The 14,417-nt window shown below is 30.3% G+C and overlaps 9 protein-coding genes across 9 annotated transcripts; 4 read left to right on the plus strand and 5 right to left on the minus strand. All coding sequences in view use genetic code 12, as the record gives it.

The window, feature by feature from the left end:
- Positions 1-34: 34 nt before the first annotated feature.
- On the plus strand, positions 35-1,846 carry LPT1 (lysophospholipid acyltransferase; the record flags this gene model as incomplete). The annotated part of the gene is made up of 1 exon (XM_051756019.1): positions 35-1,846. The coding sequence occupies one exon, from the start codon at positions 35-37 to the stop codon at positions 1,844-1,846; it is 1,812 nt and encodes a 603-aa protein (XP_051615754.1).
- Positions 1,847-2,265: 419 nt separating this feature from the next.
- On the plus strand, positions 2,266-3,408 carry HEM15 (ferrochelatase; the record flags this gene model as incomplete). Its single annotated transcript, XM_051756020.1, has 1 exon — positions 2,266-3,408. One exon carries the CDS (start codon positions 2,266-2,268, stop codon positions 3,406-3,408), a length of 1,143 nt encoding a protein of 380 aa, XP_051615755.1.
- A 73-nt stretch (positions 3,409-3,481) lies between these two features.
- Positions 3,482-4,432, minus strand: MED4 (Med4p; the record flags this gene model as incomplete). Its single annotated transcript, XM_051756021.1, has 1 exon — positions 3,482-4,432. One exon carries the CDS (start codon positions 4,430-4,432, stop codon positions 3,482-3,484), a length of 951 nt encoding a protein of 316 aa, XP_051615756.1.
- A 127-nt stretch (positions 4,433-4,559) lies between these two features.
- On the plus strand, positions 4,560-5,453 carry KGF55_001446 (uncharacterized protein; the record flags this gene model as incomplete). Its single annotated transcript, XM_051756022.1, has 1 exon — positions 4,560-5,453. One exon carries the CDS (start codon positions 4,560-4,562, stop codon positions 5,451-5,453), a length of 894 nt encoding a protein of 297 aa, XP_051615757.1.
- A 16-nt stretch (positions 5,454-5,469) lies between these two features.
- Positions 5,470-7,380, minus strand: KGF55_001447 (putative asparagine synthase; the record flags this gene model as incomplete). Its single annotated transcript, XM_051756024.1, has 1 exon — positions 5,470-7,380. The coding sequence occupies one exon, from the start codon at positions 7,378-7,380 to the stop codon at positions 5,470-5,472; it is 1,911 nt and encodes a 636-aa protein (XP_051615758.1).
- Positions 7,381-7,643: 263 nt separating this feature from the next.
- KGF55_001448 (uncharacterized protein) lies at positions 7,644-8,957 on the minus strand (the record flags this gene model as incomplete). The annotated part of the gene is made up of 1 exon (XM_051756025.1): positions 7,644-8,957. The coding sequence occupies one exon, from the start codon at positions 8,955-8,957 to the stop codon at positions 7,644-7,646; it is 1,314 nt and encodes a 437-aa protein (XP_051615759.1).
- Positions 8,958-9,598: 641 nt separating this feature from the next.
- KGF55_001449 (uncharacterized protein) lies at positions 9,599-10,360 on the plus strand (the record flags this gene model as incomplete). Its single annotated transcript, XM_051756026.1, has 1 exon — positions 9,599-10,360. The coding sequence occupies one exon, from the start codon at positions 9,599-9,601 to the stop codon at positions 10,358-10,360; it is 762 nt and encodes a 253-aa protein (XP_051615760.1).
- Positions 10,361-10,623: 263 nt separating this feature from the next.
- YPT72 (Rab family GTPase) lies at positions 10,624-11,268 on the minus strand (the record flags this gene model as incomplete). The annotated part of the gene is made up of 1 exon (XM_051756027.1): positions 10,624-11,268. The coding sequence occupies one exon, from the start codon at positions 11,266-11,268 to the stop codon at positions 10,624-10,626; it is 645 nt and encodes a 214-aa protein (XP_051615761.1).
- A 423-nt stretch (positions 11,269-11,691) lies between these two features.
- RSP5 (NEDD4 family E3 ubiquitin-protein ligase) lies at positions 11,692-14,109 on the minus strand (the record flags this gene model as incomplete). Its single annotated transcript, XM_051756028.1, has 1 exon — positions 11,692-14,109. One exon carries the CDS (start codon positions 14,107-14,109, stop codon positions 11,692-11,694), a length of 2,418 nt encoding a protein of 805 aa, XP_051615762.1.
- Positions 14,110-14,417: the final 308 nt, after the last annotated feature.

Consider the following 14,417-nt stretch of genomic DNA (forward strand, 5'->3'; position numbering starts at 1 on the left):
TCATCAACAAATCAAATTACCATTCGCAATAGGCATGAGGGCTCTCATACAAGCTCAAATAAAGCAATTGCTGGACATTGTAGGTTTAGACGAAGCAAGTTTAAAAATTTTGATATGTACATTACTTTCATATCCTTTTGGGATAATATTTAAAAGAATACCAGATCAACAATATTTTTTCAAAAACCTTTATAATGTATTAGTTTCGTCGTTTTATGTATTTGCTATTTGTGATTTAAGAGCAGGGTTGGGAACTTTGCTAATTTCATCGTTGGGCTCATATTTTATAACAAGATATCTAAGAACTCCAAGTATGCCTTGGGTAAACTTCTTTTTTTTAATGGCACACATGTTCTATAGTCATGTTCATTTACAATTTTTTGCTGAATATGATCCAAAGGTAATTGATATCACGGGTGCTCAGATGATCCTTGTGATGAAATTGTCAGCTTTCGGTTGGAGCATATATGACGGAAAACAACCACAAGATGCACTAAGTGAATATAACAAGTCCAGAGCTATCTACAAACATCCAAACATATTGCCCTTCATAGGGTATGTGTTTTTTTATGCTTCATTATTGACTGGTCCAGCTTTCGATTACGCTGATTATGACAAATTTATTCATGCAACTTTATTTGATGATGTACCAGAAGAAAAAAGACCCGGAAGAATTAGAAAAAGGAAGATACCAAGAAGTGGGTTTGAAGCTTTCTCGAAATTAAGTCAGGGCATCTTTTGGGCCATTTTATTGTTTCAAGCACCAAAATATGTTGAAACTGATTACATGTTCACATCCGCGTATAAAAATAAACATGGATTCTTATGGCGGGTGATTTATATGTATTTTTTGGGATTCTCATACAGGTTGAAATATTATGCAATTTGGTTAATTGCAGAAGGTGCATGTATATTATGTGGAATAGGATACAATGGAATTGATCCGAAAACAGATAAATTTAAATGGAACAGAGTTCAAAACATTGATCCCATAGCTTTTGAATTGGGCCAAAATGTTCACGAGTGTCTAGAAGCGTGGAACCAAAATACAAATAAATGGTTGAAACATTATGTTTATTTGAGAGTTGCAAAAAAGGGTAAAAAACCTGGGTTTAAAAGCACTGTGTTTACATTTGCCACTAGTGCATTTTGGCATGGAACCAGACCGGGCTATTATTTGACATTTGTGTTGGGTGCATTATTGCAAACCGTTGGTAAAATTTATAGAAGGAACATTAGACCTTATTTTTTAGAAAGCGATGGTAAAACCCCCAAACCATCTAAAAGAATTTATAACATAGTAAGCTGGATCTCCACCCAAGTAGCATTTGGATTTTTGGTTCAACCTTTTGTTATACTAGATTTCGGGAAATCTTTGACATGTTGGAGTACCGTTAATTATTGGTTACTTTGGATAACAGGATTTACTTTCTTCATTTATTCCGGTCCGTTTGCTAAATATTTTAAATTTAAACTGGCAAAACCAGACAGTGAAAAACCACCTTTAAACAGAATCAATTCAAAACTATCTAACGAAGAGAAAGAAGTTGTTACTAATGCGATACAAAGCAAGTTGGAGAAGAATTATGATTCTCCAACGCTTGGAGTACCATCATTGGATGTATTTCAAAATTTTGATAAACATGAAATCGATGAAGATATTCATTTATTAAATAAAGCTTGGGAGTCAATAAAAAGACGTCAATTTATTGATGATGATGATTTTGATGGTTTGAAAAGTGCTTTCACCAATTTTAGGGATGAGATCAATGAAATTTTTGAGAGAAGAAAGGAACAAATCAAAGAAGAAATTCAAAATGAAACTCAAAAGCATAAGTTACACTAATTGAGAAGCCTAGTTCACCGGTTAAGTTTGCACTGTAAATTGAGAATCTGTGAAGAATTATTTATGTACTTTAAATGCTCACAAAATTTTAATTTTGCCTTATGAACTCTCGAGTTGTCTTCTGAAAAAGTTGTCAGTAACATTCAATTTAGTTATACTTGCTACTATTTACTAATATTCTCAAAATTTCAAATCTGATCTCATATTTTCTTTAATACCTAGATTTTGTGTAATGATCGACTGCCGCAATATATTTAAAAACAGTACTTACGTCAATCACCCATTGAGTCACCTGAAAGAACTTATAGTCTGTTGAATTAAATTCGTCTTAAACTCACTTCATAATTTGTAATCGATTGGTGATCAAATACTAGATATTTATCATGGCAATATATTCAAAAATACCCAGAAACCTTTCAATGAGGTCACAAGGATATAAAATTTTCACAAGACTAAACTCAACATTGGGAGCTTCAACTACAAAATCGCCGACTGGTATAGTGTTTATGAACATGGGAGGACCATCCAAGAAAGAAGAAACCTATGATTTTTTATTAAGATTATTTCAAGATGGAGACTTGATACCATTTGGGCCTTTTCAAAAACCGTTGGGTAAATTCATAGCATGGAGACGTACTCCAACTATAGAGGAACACTATGAAGAAATTGGGGGTGGTTCTCCAATCAGAAAATGGTCAGAATATCAATGTTCAAAAGTGTGTGAAATACTAGACAAAACACATCCTGAAACTGCTCCTCACAAACCCTATGTTGCTTTTAGGTATGCTAAACCATTGACAGAAGAAACTTTGGCTGAAATGCAGAAAGATGGAATCAAACGAGCTGTTGCATTTTCCCAATATCCTCAATTCTCATACTCCACAACCGGATCATCAATAAATGAGTTATATAGACAAACTTTAATACATGATCCTGAGAGGTCAATTGAATGGTCTGTTATTGATAGATGGCCACAACAATTTGGTTTAATACAAGCTTTTGCCAACAATATCAAGGAAAAGTTAGCAGAGTTCCCACCGGAAGTAAGAGACGAGGTGATAATTTTATTTTCTGCTCATTCATTACCTATGGATATAGTTAATTTAGGTGATTCATATCCAGCAGAAGTAGCTGCGACGGTGTATAAAGTTATGGAAACTTTAAATTTCAGCAATCCTTATAGATTAGTATGGCAATCACAAGTTGGACCAAAACCTTGGCTTGGAGGTCAAACTGATAAAATAGTCAAAAAATTAGAAAAAAGGGACGATGTTAAAGGAATTGTTTTGGTACCAATAGCTTTCACATCAGATCATATTGAAACTTTACATGAGTTGGACATTGAATTAAACGAAGAAGTCGAAAACCCAGAAAAGATAAAACGAGCTGAGTCTATGAATGGGAATGAGATTTTTATTCAAGGCTTAGCTGACTTGGTAAGAGATCATTTATCAAGTGGTAAAAAATACTCAAAACAATTAGAATTGGATTGTATATTAGGTGGGGAAAAAGCTACCGGAACATTTAAACACCCAAGTGAATTGTTTGGGAAGTCAAGATAATTAAGATTGATTGAAGAATTATATAGACTGTAAATACAAAAACTTCAATGCACATCTAATTGGTGTTCAAAAATTAATCGGAATATTCGTCATCGGGATCAAATAAATCTAAATTCAAATCTAATTGTGGGTCTTCTGCCTTTGGCTTGATTTCGTTATTGTAACTATTTGAATTTCGATTTTTAGGAGTTTTTTCCTCCATTGGTTTTTCCTCACTCATCTTTATGTCCTCTTCATCCTCTTTCTTCTCACCATCGTTTAACTCAAATTCAATGATCTCGTTTCCTTGTAAGGAGCTCATAGCAAGCATACCTCGTCTTAAGGAATCTTCTGCCGGCCATATGTAATTATTTGGATGAATGTGATTTGCCATGTTCCCCACTGCAGCTGGTGCTTTCGTGAATTTTGCTAGTTTCATTGCATAATCTAGAATTTTATTGACATCAATGTCTGATGCATTTGAAATCGTGGTTTTATCATTGGCCAAAGATGATTCTGTCTGAGGTAGTTTTGGTAATTTTTTCAATTGTGATCTAAATTCCAATAGTTTTTTCAAATTTGATTTTAATTTATCGTCGAGAACCTCATTTGTTTTAGTTAACTTCGATAGTTTTTCTCCACGCTCTTTATGCCTACTCAATTCATAGACTTCACTTTGTAAATTTGTATTGACTTTAATAATTCTTTCTAAATTGGTATAGAAATCAACATCTCTGTAGTTGATGATATCATCAGACATACCGGCTAGCAATTGCTTGAACTCATCTAGTATTGTGACAATAGGTAAATTATTGAATGCTTTCAAGTCTTCCTCCGTTCGTATCTTACTTGATATATTTTCATTAGTTGTTGGTATATTTTTAGTAGGATTCAAGGATGAGGTTATGTATGATGGTGTAGATGGTATAGATGAATTTAAATTACCTCTAGAATCTTGATTCAATTGATTCAATCGAGCAGAAGAAGCCACTCTTGATACTGGATTGGATGTGAAAGGGGAATTGGCTCTTTTATGCGGTAGCATCCTAAGAAGTGTGTATGGATGATGTTCACTGTAGTTTGGATCCAGTTAATTCGCGTAATTTTTCAAATCGCGTGAAAGACTGAATTAAGAAATATTATCACTAAATTTTTGCAACCTTAATGGGTTCATGGTCATCAAGAAGAAAAATGTATTTGAAGAGGACGACAATAGTAAAAGTTCTCACATAGATGGAAAAGAGTTGGCTCTTAGTAGACCCAAAACTAAGAAACTCTTCAAACCACCTGTCTCAATTACTTCACAAATTCCTACCACAGATGCCACTACTAACTTTGAAGGAAGCAATATTTGTCAAGATAATGTCCATCCTGATGCAGAGCCCAGTATCATTGAGGAAGGAAATCCACTTTTGGAAGAGCAAAACTTTCCAATGCTTGATCGATCACTTTTTGAAACAAATCCTAATTCAATAGGATTGTCCATGATGAAAAAAATGGGGTTTAATGTGGGAGACTCATTAGGTCCAATTCAAAGCGACAGTGTAAAGCCTTTTATCAAGGAGCCAATACCAATCTCAACTTGGATCAAAAAACGTGGCGTGGGAATGCTAACATCACCTTCAATAGTAGGTTACTCAGAGGAGCAATATCAAACAATAAAATTATCCAATATCGACCTTTTAAGGTTGTCAAAAAACTCAAAAATTCTTAGGAGGATATTGAAACTATGCTTTGATATCAGTGGTGAATGCGAGAAATATTTGAATGGTGATTATGGAATTGAAGATGTTAACTTATTATGGAGACAATATGTTGAAGAACTAGAAATCAAAAAGCACTTGAGAGATTCGCTGCATAGCCAGGCTGAAAGGTTGAAGTTGAAAGCACGATTGGATATTTTTGAAAAAATGGATCAAGTAGAAATAGAAGAGAAAACATCTCAAGCTCTAGACTATTTGAGAAACATTCATTTCTATTGTTTCTATTGTGGACACCAGTATGATTCTCAAAAGGATCTAGATGCTAACTGTCCAGGAAAAGATGAAATTTTTCATATACGATGACATTATATCATGAAATCTATAAAGAATCTGTACCTTTTGATTTATTTTGTCCAATTTCCAATTTTGCACTCTTAGCACCAAATTGAATTGCTCTTTTCAATTCGTTAGAAATCCAGTCCATTCCCAAATCTTTTGCTAATTCTCTTAAAATGTATTTTCTAGTAAATTGAAGCTTTTCTATTCCTTTTTTATCGTTGACTTTTATATATTTGAGTTTCAATTGAGGCGGTATGGCTGAAATCACCCATTTAATAAAATCTTCATCTAAATAAGGATATCTTAATTCTTTACCCCAACAATTAATAACTCTATCATCTCTACCCAAATTTCTTACATGAATGATTTGAATATCGTAATTTAAAGATTGCGCTAATTCTTCGTAATTTGAATCCCCTAAGATGTTGAAAATTCCTTCATGTCTTGAATATCCGGCAAATAATTCATCAGCACCTAGTCCACTAAATAGCACTTTTGCTGAGGATACATATTTAGTTGTGATATCGATATATTTTCTCTGGTTTTGCTCAAAAATTTCCCAATCGACATTGTATTCATTCAATTTCTTTTGAACTGTCAAATCTGGTAAAATTGAAGAAGCAAAATAAAAAGCTATTGCAATAGATAAATCCATCTCTGTATTACATGGAAACATTAATTCTCTTACTCTAGACTTATGAATTAACCAACTTGAATAATCAACATCGATTTCAACCAAATTAATTTTTAAATGAGGAAATAACTTGCATAAATGAAACCATGATTTGATAGCTAATTTTCTATCAGGACTTGAAGTCGGTAGCTCCTTTGTCCTTGGGTTTTCGAATCCAACTGATAGTAGATCAATCGATGAATCCTTATTTCCTTCACTAATCGATTCACATAGAAGTCTTGCTATAATTGTACAATCAAGCCCACCACTAAATAATACAGCTAGTTTGCTTTCATTTTCCAGACAAGTCAAAGGATGTATAGACTCATAACGAATTTTTGTTGAGTGTGATAATCTTTGACGTAGCTCATTCATTATCACTTGCTCGTTGTCCACTTGCTCAAAAGTTGGCTCTGGCAAGTTAAGTAATTGTACAACGTTCATCTCTCCGCTTTTTAAATCATATTCATATGCAGAATTCAGACATTCAAAAAAGCCAAGAGTTGAATTAGAACTGATATATAACCCATCATCAGTAATATCATAGCACAAAGATCGACATCCAATAGCGTCTCTAGCAAAATAAATTTTATCATTTACCAAGTCAATCAAAATAATCGCCCACTCCCCGTTTAAGGAATTTAAAGTCTTCAAAATTGCTGACTTTCTATCACTTGTATCTTTTAAATTTGAATGTAAACATTCGATAATAAATTGAGTATCATTACTGTCCATACACTCAGAGTTGTACAATTCACCATTAAATTGTAAAACAAATTCATCTTTGAAGATAGGTTGTTTGGTAAAAGGTTGCCTTAACGATAAAATTGCTGAAAATAATTGAAAATATGAGCCATCATGTTTGAACTTTGTATAGTTTAGATAATTGGGCCCTCTATTTGATGTTTTGTATATCAACTCATCGAAGTCGTTCTTCTTAATTTCGTCTTGATCTTCTTTTGTAATTTCATTGATTTTGGATTGAACTTCTGTAATTTTGTTAGTCTTTTCATTTGCCGAAATTTTGACATTATTTTTGATCTTTGATAATTGAGAGTTTAACAATCGTAAGTTGTCCAAGTTGTTCAATTTGTATATTTGTTGTTTGCTTAGTGATTTAACTTTGGAACCTTGATTTGTAAAATGATTAATGATTGATTTATCATTTGTTTCCCATTTTTGGTGAGGAAAATTCTTTTCATTTACTGCAGATAAATTTGGAATACAGGACACTTCAGCATATTGAGCTTTTGATACTCTCAACAAAATACCACACATTCATTTGGTTGATTAAGGAAGAATAGTATGTCTATTATATTGTACTTCATCTTTGAAATTTCTGATGCATACTGCTACCAATCAAGACAAAATATGGCTGCAAAAAAATAATCACATTATTATACAGTAAGAAAATATTGTTTTACATTCAACAGTAACTTATGAGTTAGAATGAATCAATGGTTAAACTATACAACAAGCTAAAAATTTAAACCTTTAATTTTTCAATTACTTTCATCATTCAAAATCAAAAGTAAGCTTTTTTATTCCATCACATCAACACTCACGACAGTTTTAGAATTATTATTTATATCAACCAAAGTAATTTTATTTAAATTATGACCAAAATTAAAAGATTTAATCAATAATTTTACTTGATTAGATATATCAAAAGACATATTTAAAATAGGATGAATCCATAAAACAATTTGTGTTAATTGCCTTTTTTTATGATAAGTAAAACCACAAACATTAATTTTAATTGAATTATTTGGTATACTATTTAAAATTGAATATTTACAACATTTCATAAATAAATTTAATCCTAATTCTGTGTTGGTTGAAGTTTTACCATGTAATAATTTTAATTTAACTAAATAACCATTTTTAAATTGTAAAATATTTGGAACTAAATTACTTTTCATTATAAAACATTTTGAATAATTAAAATTTTTAAAAAATTCAATAAAATCAGATTTACATTCAATTAATCTTTCAATTTTTTTTTGATTTGTTTCTTCATCTATTGTCCAAACATTCCATAAATTATATGAACTTTCTTCAAATTTATCAAATTTATGAAATTTTGAAACTTGAGTTTTAAAAATTGTTGGTGTTGATATATTTCTTTTGAAAACTGATTCTCCAGAATATTGACTAAAAACTATTGGTATACTATCATCTTCCTCTAATCTTTTAATTAAATTTGTTAAATTATTTGCGTTCTGTTCTGTTGATTCTGTTGATAATAAGTCCAATTGATCTTCACTTTCACTTGATGCTCCAGATTGTAGTACCAAAGAAGGTGATCTATTATGACTTTTTGAAAACCAACTTTTGGTTCTTGGTAAATTTTTTTTTTCTACATGAGTGAGTTGCATATGATGTTGTAGCGATTGTTTATGTTGTTGTTGCTGTTGTTGTTCTGAGATAAAATCTTTCATTGGTGAGGTATTAAAATCTTGTAAAATTTCTTGAGGTTTAACAACAGTTGTAACCACTGACGTTGTAGCTGCAGGTACATTTGACTCCTTTTTACGACCACTCCACCATGAATTTTTTTTCAGTAATTTAGAATGAATTCCTTGTTCATGTTCTTTTTGTGGGTTTTTCTTTCCAATTTTATCCAGATTTCCATGATCACGATGTTTAATAAGTTTTGGATTTGGTACACTAGGTGCTGGTCGATGTGGTTCATGTTTCTGATATTTGATAAAGGGATTGAATTTTTTGGAATGTAATTTAGGTTGATTTCCATGAATGTTTTTGTTATTACCATTACCTATATTTTCTGAAATATGATAGTTCTCAGCAACATTATGATTTTCTTCTAGAAGGCTTTCTCTTCCTACAGTCATTTTTAAGACTGGAAAAGGAGTATCTCAATCAGATTAATTTGGTTGCAAAAAGATTTATTGTGTGCTGATCTCTAAATAATAATTTTGATATTTTTAAATTTCTTAAGGGAATTCTTGGTGCAAAAAAGTTTAGATTTTCAGAGATAAACCAACAACAAGATATCATAAAAAAACATGTTATGAAAACTAGAAAAAGATTCAGGACTTTTAGACACTGTATTGGCCACCAATTGAGCAAAACAACTCCTATAGTTCACCTCAATTCTCTAAAAGGTAATTTTTTAACGAAGAAACAAAGATGTTACAGCCGCTTAACTAGAATTTAATCTAAATTACACATAGTAACTAACTTGACTTTTATTTTCTCAGAAAGATAGAGACAACAACAAGTGTTTGAAAAATAGATGTTATCTTTTCAATTCCTTTGATTCTATTTCACATTGGGTCTCAACAGACAGTTTCACTTACACTGTAAATAAGGTGATTAACAACCTAATTTTTAAACGATTTATCTCAACTTGCATAATAAACACAAAGAAAGTTTAGTTTAAACAATAGAGTTACATAATAAAAGTAAACAAAGAGTGAAACATGAAATTTTGAATACACATATGAATAAGAATAAAGAATACAACTAAAACATGACAGATATATTGAATAGAGGTGCTAAGCTATTTGATGATAAAAACGAACCAGCTTACAATCATGCTACTGATCAACAATATAAACAATTAAGATCAAAAGCAGATGAATTATATAAAAAAAGAAATCAATTAAGTCAACAATCTCAACAAGCTTATAAACAAGGAGATAAACAAAAAGCTCATGAATTAAGTGAAGAATCCAAAAAAGCAACACAAGAAGCTGAATCATATAGTGAAAAAGCTGCTGAATATGTATTTCGTGAAAATAATACAGATTCAGCTTCAGATGAAATAGATTTACATGGATTATATGTAAAAGAAGCTGAATGGATTGTTAAAAAGAGGATAAATTCATGTATACAAACTAATCAATCACATTTAAAAGTTATTGTGGGAAAAGGTTTACATTCTTCAAATGGTATATCAAAATTAAAACCTGCTATAGATCAATTATGTGAGGAAAGTAATTTAAAACATTATATTGATCCTAAAAATAATGGAGTATTAATTATTGATTTTCAAAATTCTGAAAATTCACAAGTTCCCAGTCATTGGAATAATCCTGGAATTTCACAACCACAACAAGCTTATCATGGTAATAATCAACCACAATATCAACAACATCAAAACTATAATCAAAACAATCATTATCAACAACAGCAACATCATAACAATAACAATAACCAGAATATTAAGACGGGAAATCAATTTCTTGATTTGCTTATTAAAGGTGTTTGCATGTGTATGAATAGTAAATAGAATATGTATGAATAGTCGAATAGAAGGTACAAAATAGAACAAAGATGATAGAAATAAACTAATAAAACTTTTTTCAATTTTTATTGACTATGACGATATGAACTGAACTCTTAATGAACTTAAATTATGAACTGAAACTTGAAAATATAAGAAAAACTAATATCAAAAAAAAAAAGAAGCTACAATATACTTGATTAGATACTTATGACAATTGATCTTCTTCTTCTTCCATCTATAAAGTCTCCATTACAACAAAAATAAAATCAACATCCACAACTACTTGAACCATTATCCAAATGTATATTTATAGCATCATTATAATCATCATTATCACCATTTCCATTAGCAGCATTTAATTCTTCTTGTTGTAAAGCCATTTTAGCAATAACTTCAAAAGCAGATTCAACATTTATTGAATCTTTTGCACTTGTTTCAAATATTGGATAATTTAATCCATCATTTTGATTAGAAGTAATTTGATGTAATTTTTTTGATAAACTTGGGATTTTTTTAGAATCATCAATATCTATTTTATTTCCAATAATAATAAAAGGAAAATCTTGAGGATTTGAAACATTTGATTGAACTAAAAATTCATCTTTCCAACTTGATAAATTATTTAAAGATTTTTCATTTGTTACATCAAAACATAATACACAACAATCTGCTCCTCTATAAAATGCAACTCCTAATGATTGAAATCTTTCTTGTCCTGCTGTATCCCATATTTGTAAAGTTACAGTTTTATTATCTACTTGTATTTCTTTTGTTAAAAAATCTGCTCCAATTGTTGCTTTATATTGTTGACTAAATTTATTATTTACAAATTGTTGCATAAGAGATGTTTTCCCAACTCCTGAATCTCCTAATATGATTACTTTTAATAATGTTCTTTTCCTTGATGACATCGTTGAACTATTTTCTTCGAGTTTTAATTGGTGATGTTGTTTGGTATATTTGTTTTGTTTTAAAAGGCTGGTATTATTAACTGCTATTGTTCAGTAATGTAGACAAAAAAATAATTAAATTATTTATCTATGAAACCAGTATCACTAATATGCAGGTACAACTTATTGATTAAAAATAAATTAACGATGTTATCAGATAAGATAACAAACCTTTAACAGAGTTATGTGGTATGTTCGACTCACTGAATTCTAATGAAAGAAAAACAACTACAATGTCCTTAGTGTTGAGTAAAAAATATCAATATAAAATTTTAGAATTAAAAGAAGTTAAAATATTTATATAAATTAGCTATAATATAGACAGACAACAACCTGATAATAAAAAACACAATTTTCCCCAAAATTAATTAATCCTCTAATATTCTATTCTTGACCAAATCCAACTGTTTCTTCAACAGCTAAAGATAATTTTTGTTTTAAATGTTCGTAATTTTCATAAGGTGGTAAATCAACTCTATTAAAACATGTATGAGATTTTGGTAATTGATTTGGTTCTCCTGCTTTTTCAATTGTAAATCTACGAGGACCATCTGAACCTTGTAAATCTTTAAACCCATTAACTGGAATTCTTGACGTTCCAGTTGTAAATTGTAATAATCTTGCTTTTTGTTCTGAATCCCATTCATTAATACATTTCCAAAACCATTGAATAACTTGATCTTGTTCTTGATATCCTCTATAATCAGTATGTTTTTTCCAATCTTCACAATCTATTTCAGCTAATCCTCCAATTAATAATTCTAATTCTCTTTCATCAAATACATTAACTAATTCTTGTGGTATTAATTCATTAAATCCATCAATAAATGCTTTAAATTGTTCTTCAACTCTTTTACTTATTCTCCATTCCGTTATTAATTCAACATATTCATGTTTATTTTCTTCTGTTACTTCTATTTCTTTACCATTTGGTTTTAAATCTACTTCAACTCTATCTCCAAATATTTCTTCTTCTGTACTAAATGTTAAATCCAATATATCAGTTATATCATTATCTAATATCCATTTTAATGATCTATAAAATTCTGCATCAACTCCTTCCATATCTTGTAATACAACTTTTTTATGTAGCATCATTTTATATAATGCACCAACAAAAAATGCATCTAAAAATCTTCTATGAAATACACCTAATCCAACAACTCTACCAATAAATTTAAAATAATTTAAATGTTCTGGATTTATACTTGAATTTGGATTAATTTGTAAAGTATAATTATCATGAGAACTATATTCAAATAAACAATAAAATGGATTAAACATATCATGAGATAATAAAAAGAAAAATTCTCTTGATACACCTCCATAATCTAAACCTTCTTCACCATCAAATTTTATCATTAATCTCTTTTTCAAATCTTCTGGAGTTTGTCTCATTATTTCTTGATAAGAATCTTCAAATATATGATCTCTTCTAACTTTAATATGACATTGACCAGGTAATATTCTTAATGCTGGTTGTGATCTAAAATATATAACTTTTCTTCTAAAATCACGTTTATATTGTGGTACATTTTGATCTAATGATGATGGTAATCTTGGATCATCCCATGTTGTAGTTTTAGTATTATGATCAACAAAATAAACTCTTGCAGTATTTGTTAATCTCATTTCCCAACCAGATGGTAATGGACCTAATTGAGATACTGGTTGTTGTTGTATTGTTGTATTTGGTCCAAATGTACGTATATATTGTTGTCTTCTTGGATCAACCCATGTAGTAGTTCTTGTATTATGATCAACAAAATATGGTCTACCTTCATTTGTAAAACGTTGTTCCCATCCTGATGGTAATTCACCTAATCCTGATGTAGTTGCACCTGATGCAGCCATTGAAACAGCTGCTGCTGGATTTACTGGAGTATTTGATCCAGTAGAATTAACCGTTACATTACCACTTGTTATTGAATTATTATTACTTGCTGGTAATGGAGATGTTGGCATTTCTCCAGGTAATGTTCTTCCACGATGTTGTCTTCTTTCTGCATCTGTTTCATTTTGTCTTTGTTGACCCCTTTCACTCTCACTTTGATCTAAAGTTGGTCTTTGCCAAGTAGTAGTTCTTGAATTATGATCAACATAATAAGTTCTACCGAAATTATCTGTTCTTCTTTCCCAACCTGGTGGTAATCTTCCATATTGATCTTCAAATGATGAATATTGTCTATGTGAAGCCGAAGCATTTGCAGCAGCTGAGTTATTAACTGTTGAAGCTGATGGTGTTGAAGATGAAGGATCAGATGATGTTGGTACATTATTAACTCCATTAGATGTTCCATTTGAAGATGCTATTCTATTACTACTGCTACTATGACCATTACTTGATCTATTTGCTGCTGTAGTAGTACTGGAAGTTCCATTTGTTGTAGCTGCGGACCCACTTCTGTTATGAGAAATAACAACTATTATTCTACCACTTATAGCAACATTTTCCATAGATTTTCTTAATTCTCTTGTAATAGTTTCTTCTGAATTTGGTAAACCAAAATTAATTAAATCACCAATTCTTACATTAACAACTCCTAAAAATCCTTGATCTTTTTTTTTAAATTTTTTTTGATCAAATACTTGTATAACTAATATTGAATCTTCAGTTGCTTGAAAATTAAAAGTTTCATTCCAATAAGGATTTAAAGTTTTTTTAGCAGTTTTTGTTGTTTTAGTTTGTGATCCATCAACTGTTATAACTGCAAATGGATCAGGTTGACGAAATACATCTCTTTTATAAAGTGATTCAGCAGCAACCACTTTCACACTAATGGTTGTTGTATTCCTTGACATGAAGAATGAAAGGTTGGTTTATTATTAGTGATATGAGTTGTGTATGATTGTTTGATATGATTGATTTAAATTTCTGGCTATGTTGTTTTTCAAAGCAATTTATAAGTAATTTGAATGTGAATATGTAATGAATGAAGATAATTCTTTTTCGTTGATCTTAAATTGACCTTAATGTCTTCTCTTCAAATTATGATCTACTTCTATGAATAATCACTTCCCAAACACAAGATGGTTGATCTAATATATAAACCTTATAACGAAGGGTGTATAGTTGTAAATAGTAAATGTTAAAAATAATATGATTAATT

The sequence above is a fragment of the Candida pseudojiufengensis genome (assembly GCF_024610245.1).
Source record: "Candida pseudojiufengensis strain CBS 10847 chromosome Unknown scaffold9, whole genome shotgun sequence".
NCBI classification, from domain to species: Eukaryota; Fungi; Ascomycota; class Pichiomycetes; order Serinales; family Debaryomycetaceae; genus Lodderomyces; species Lodderomyces pseudojiufengensis.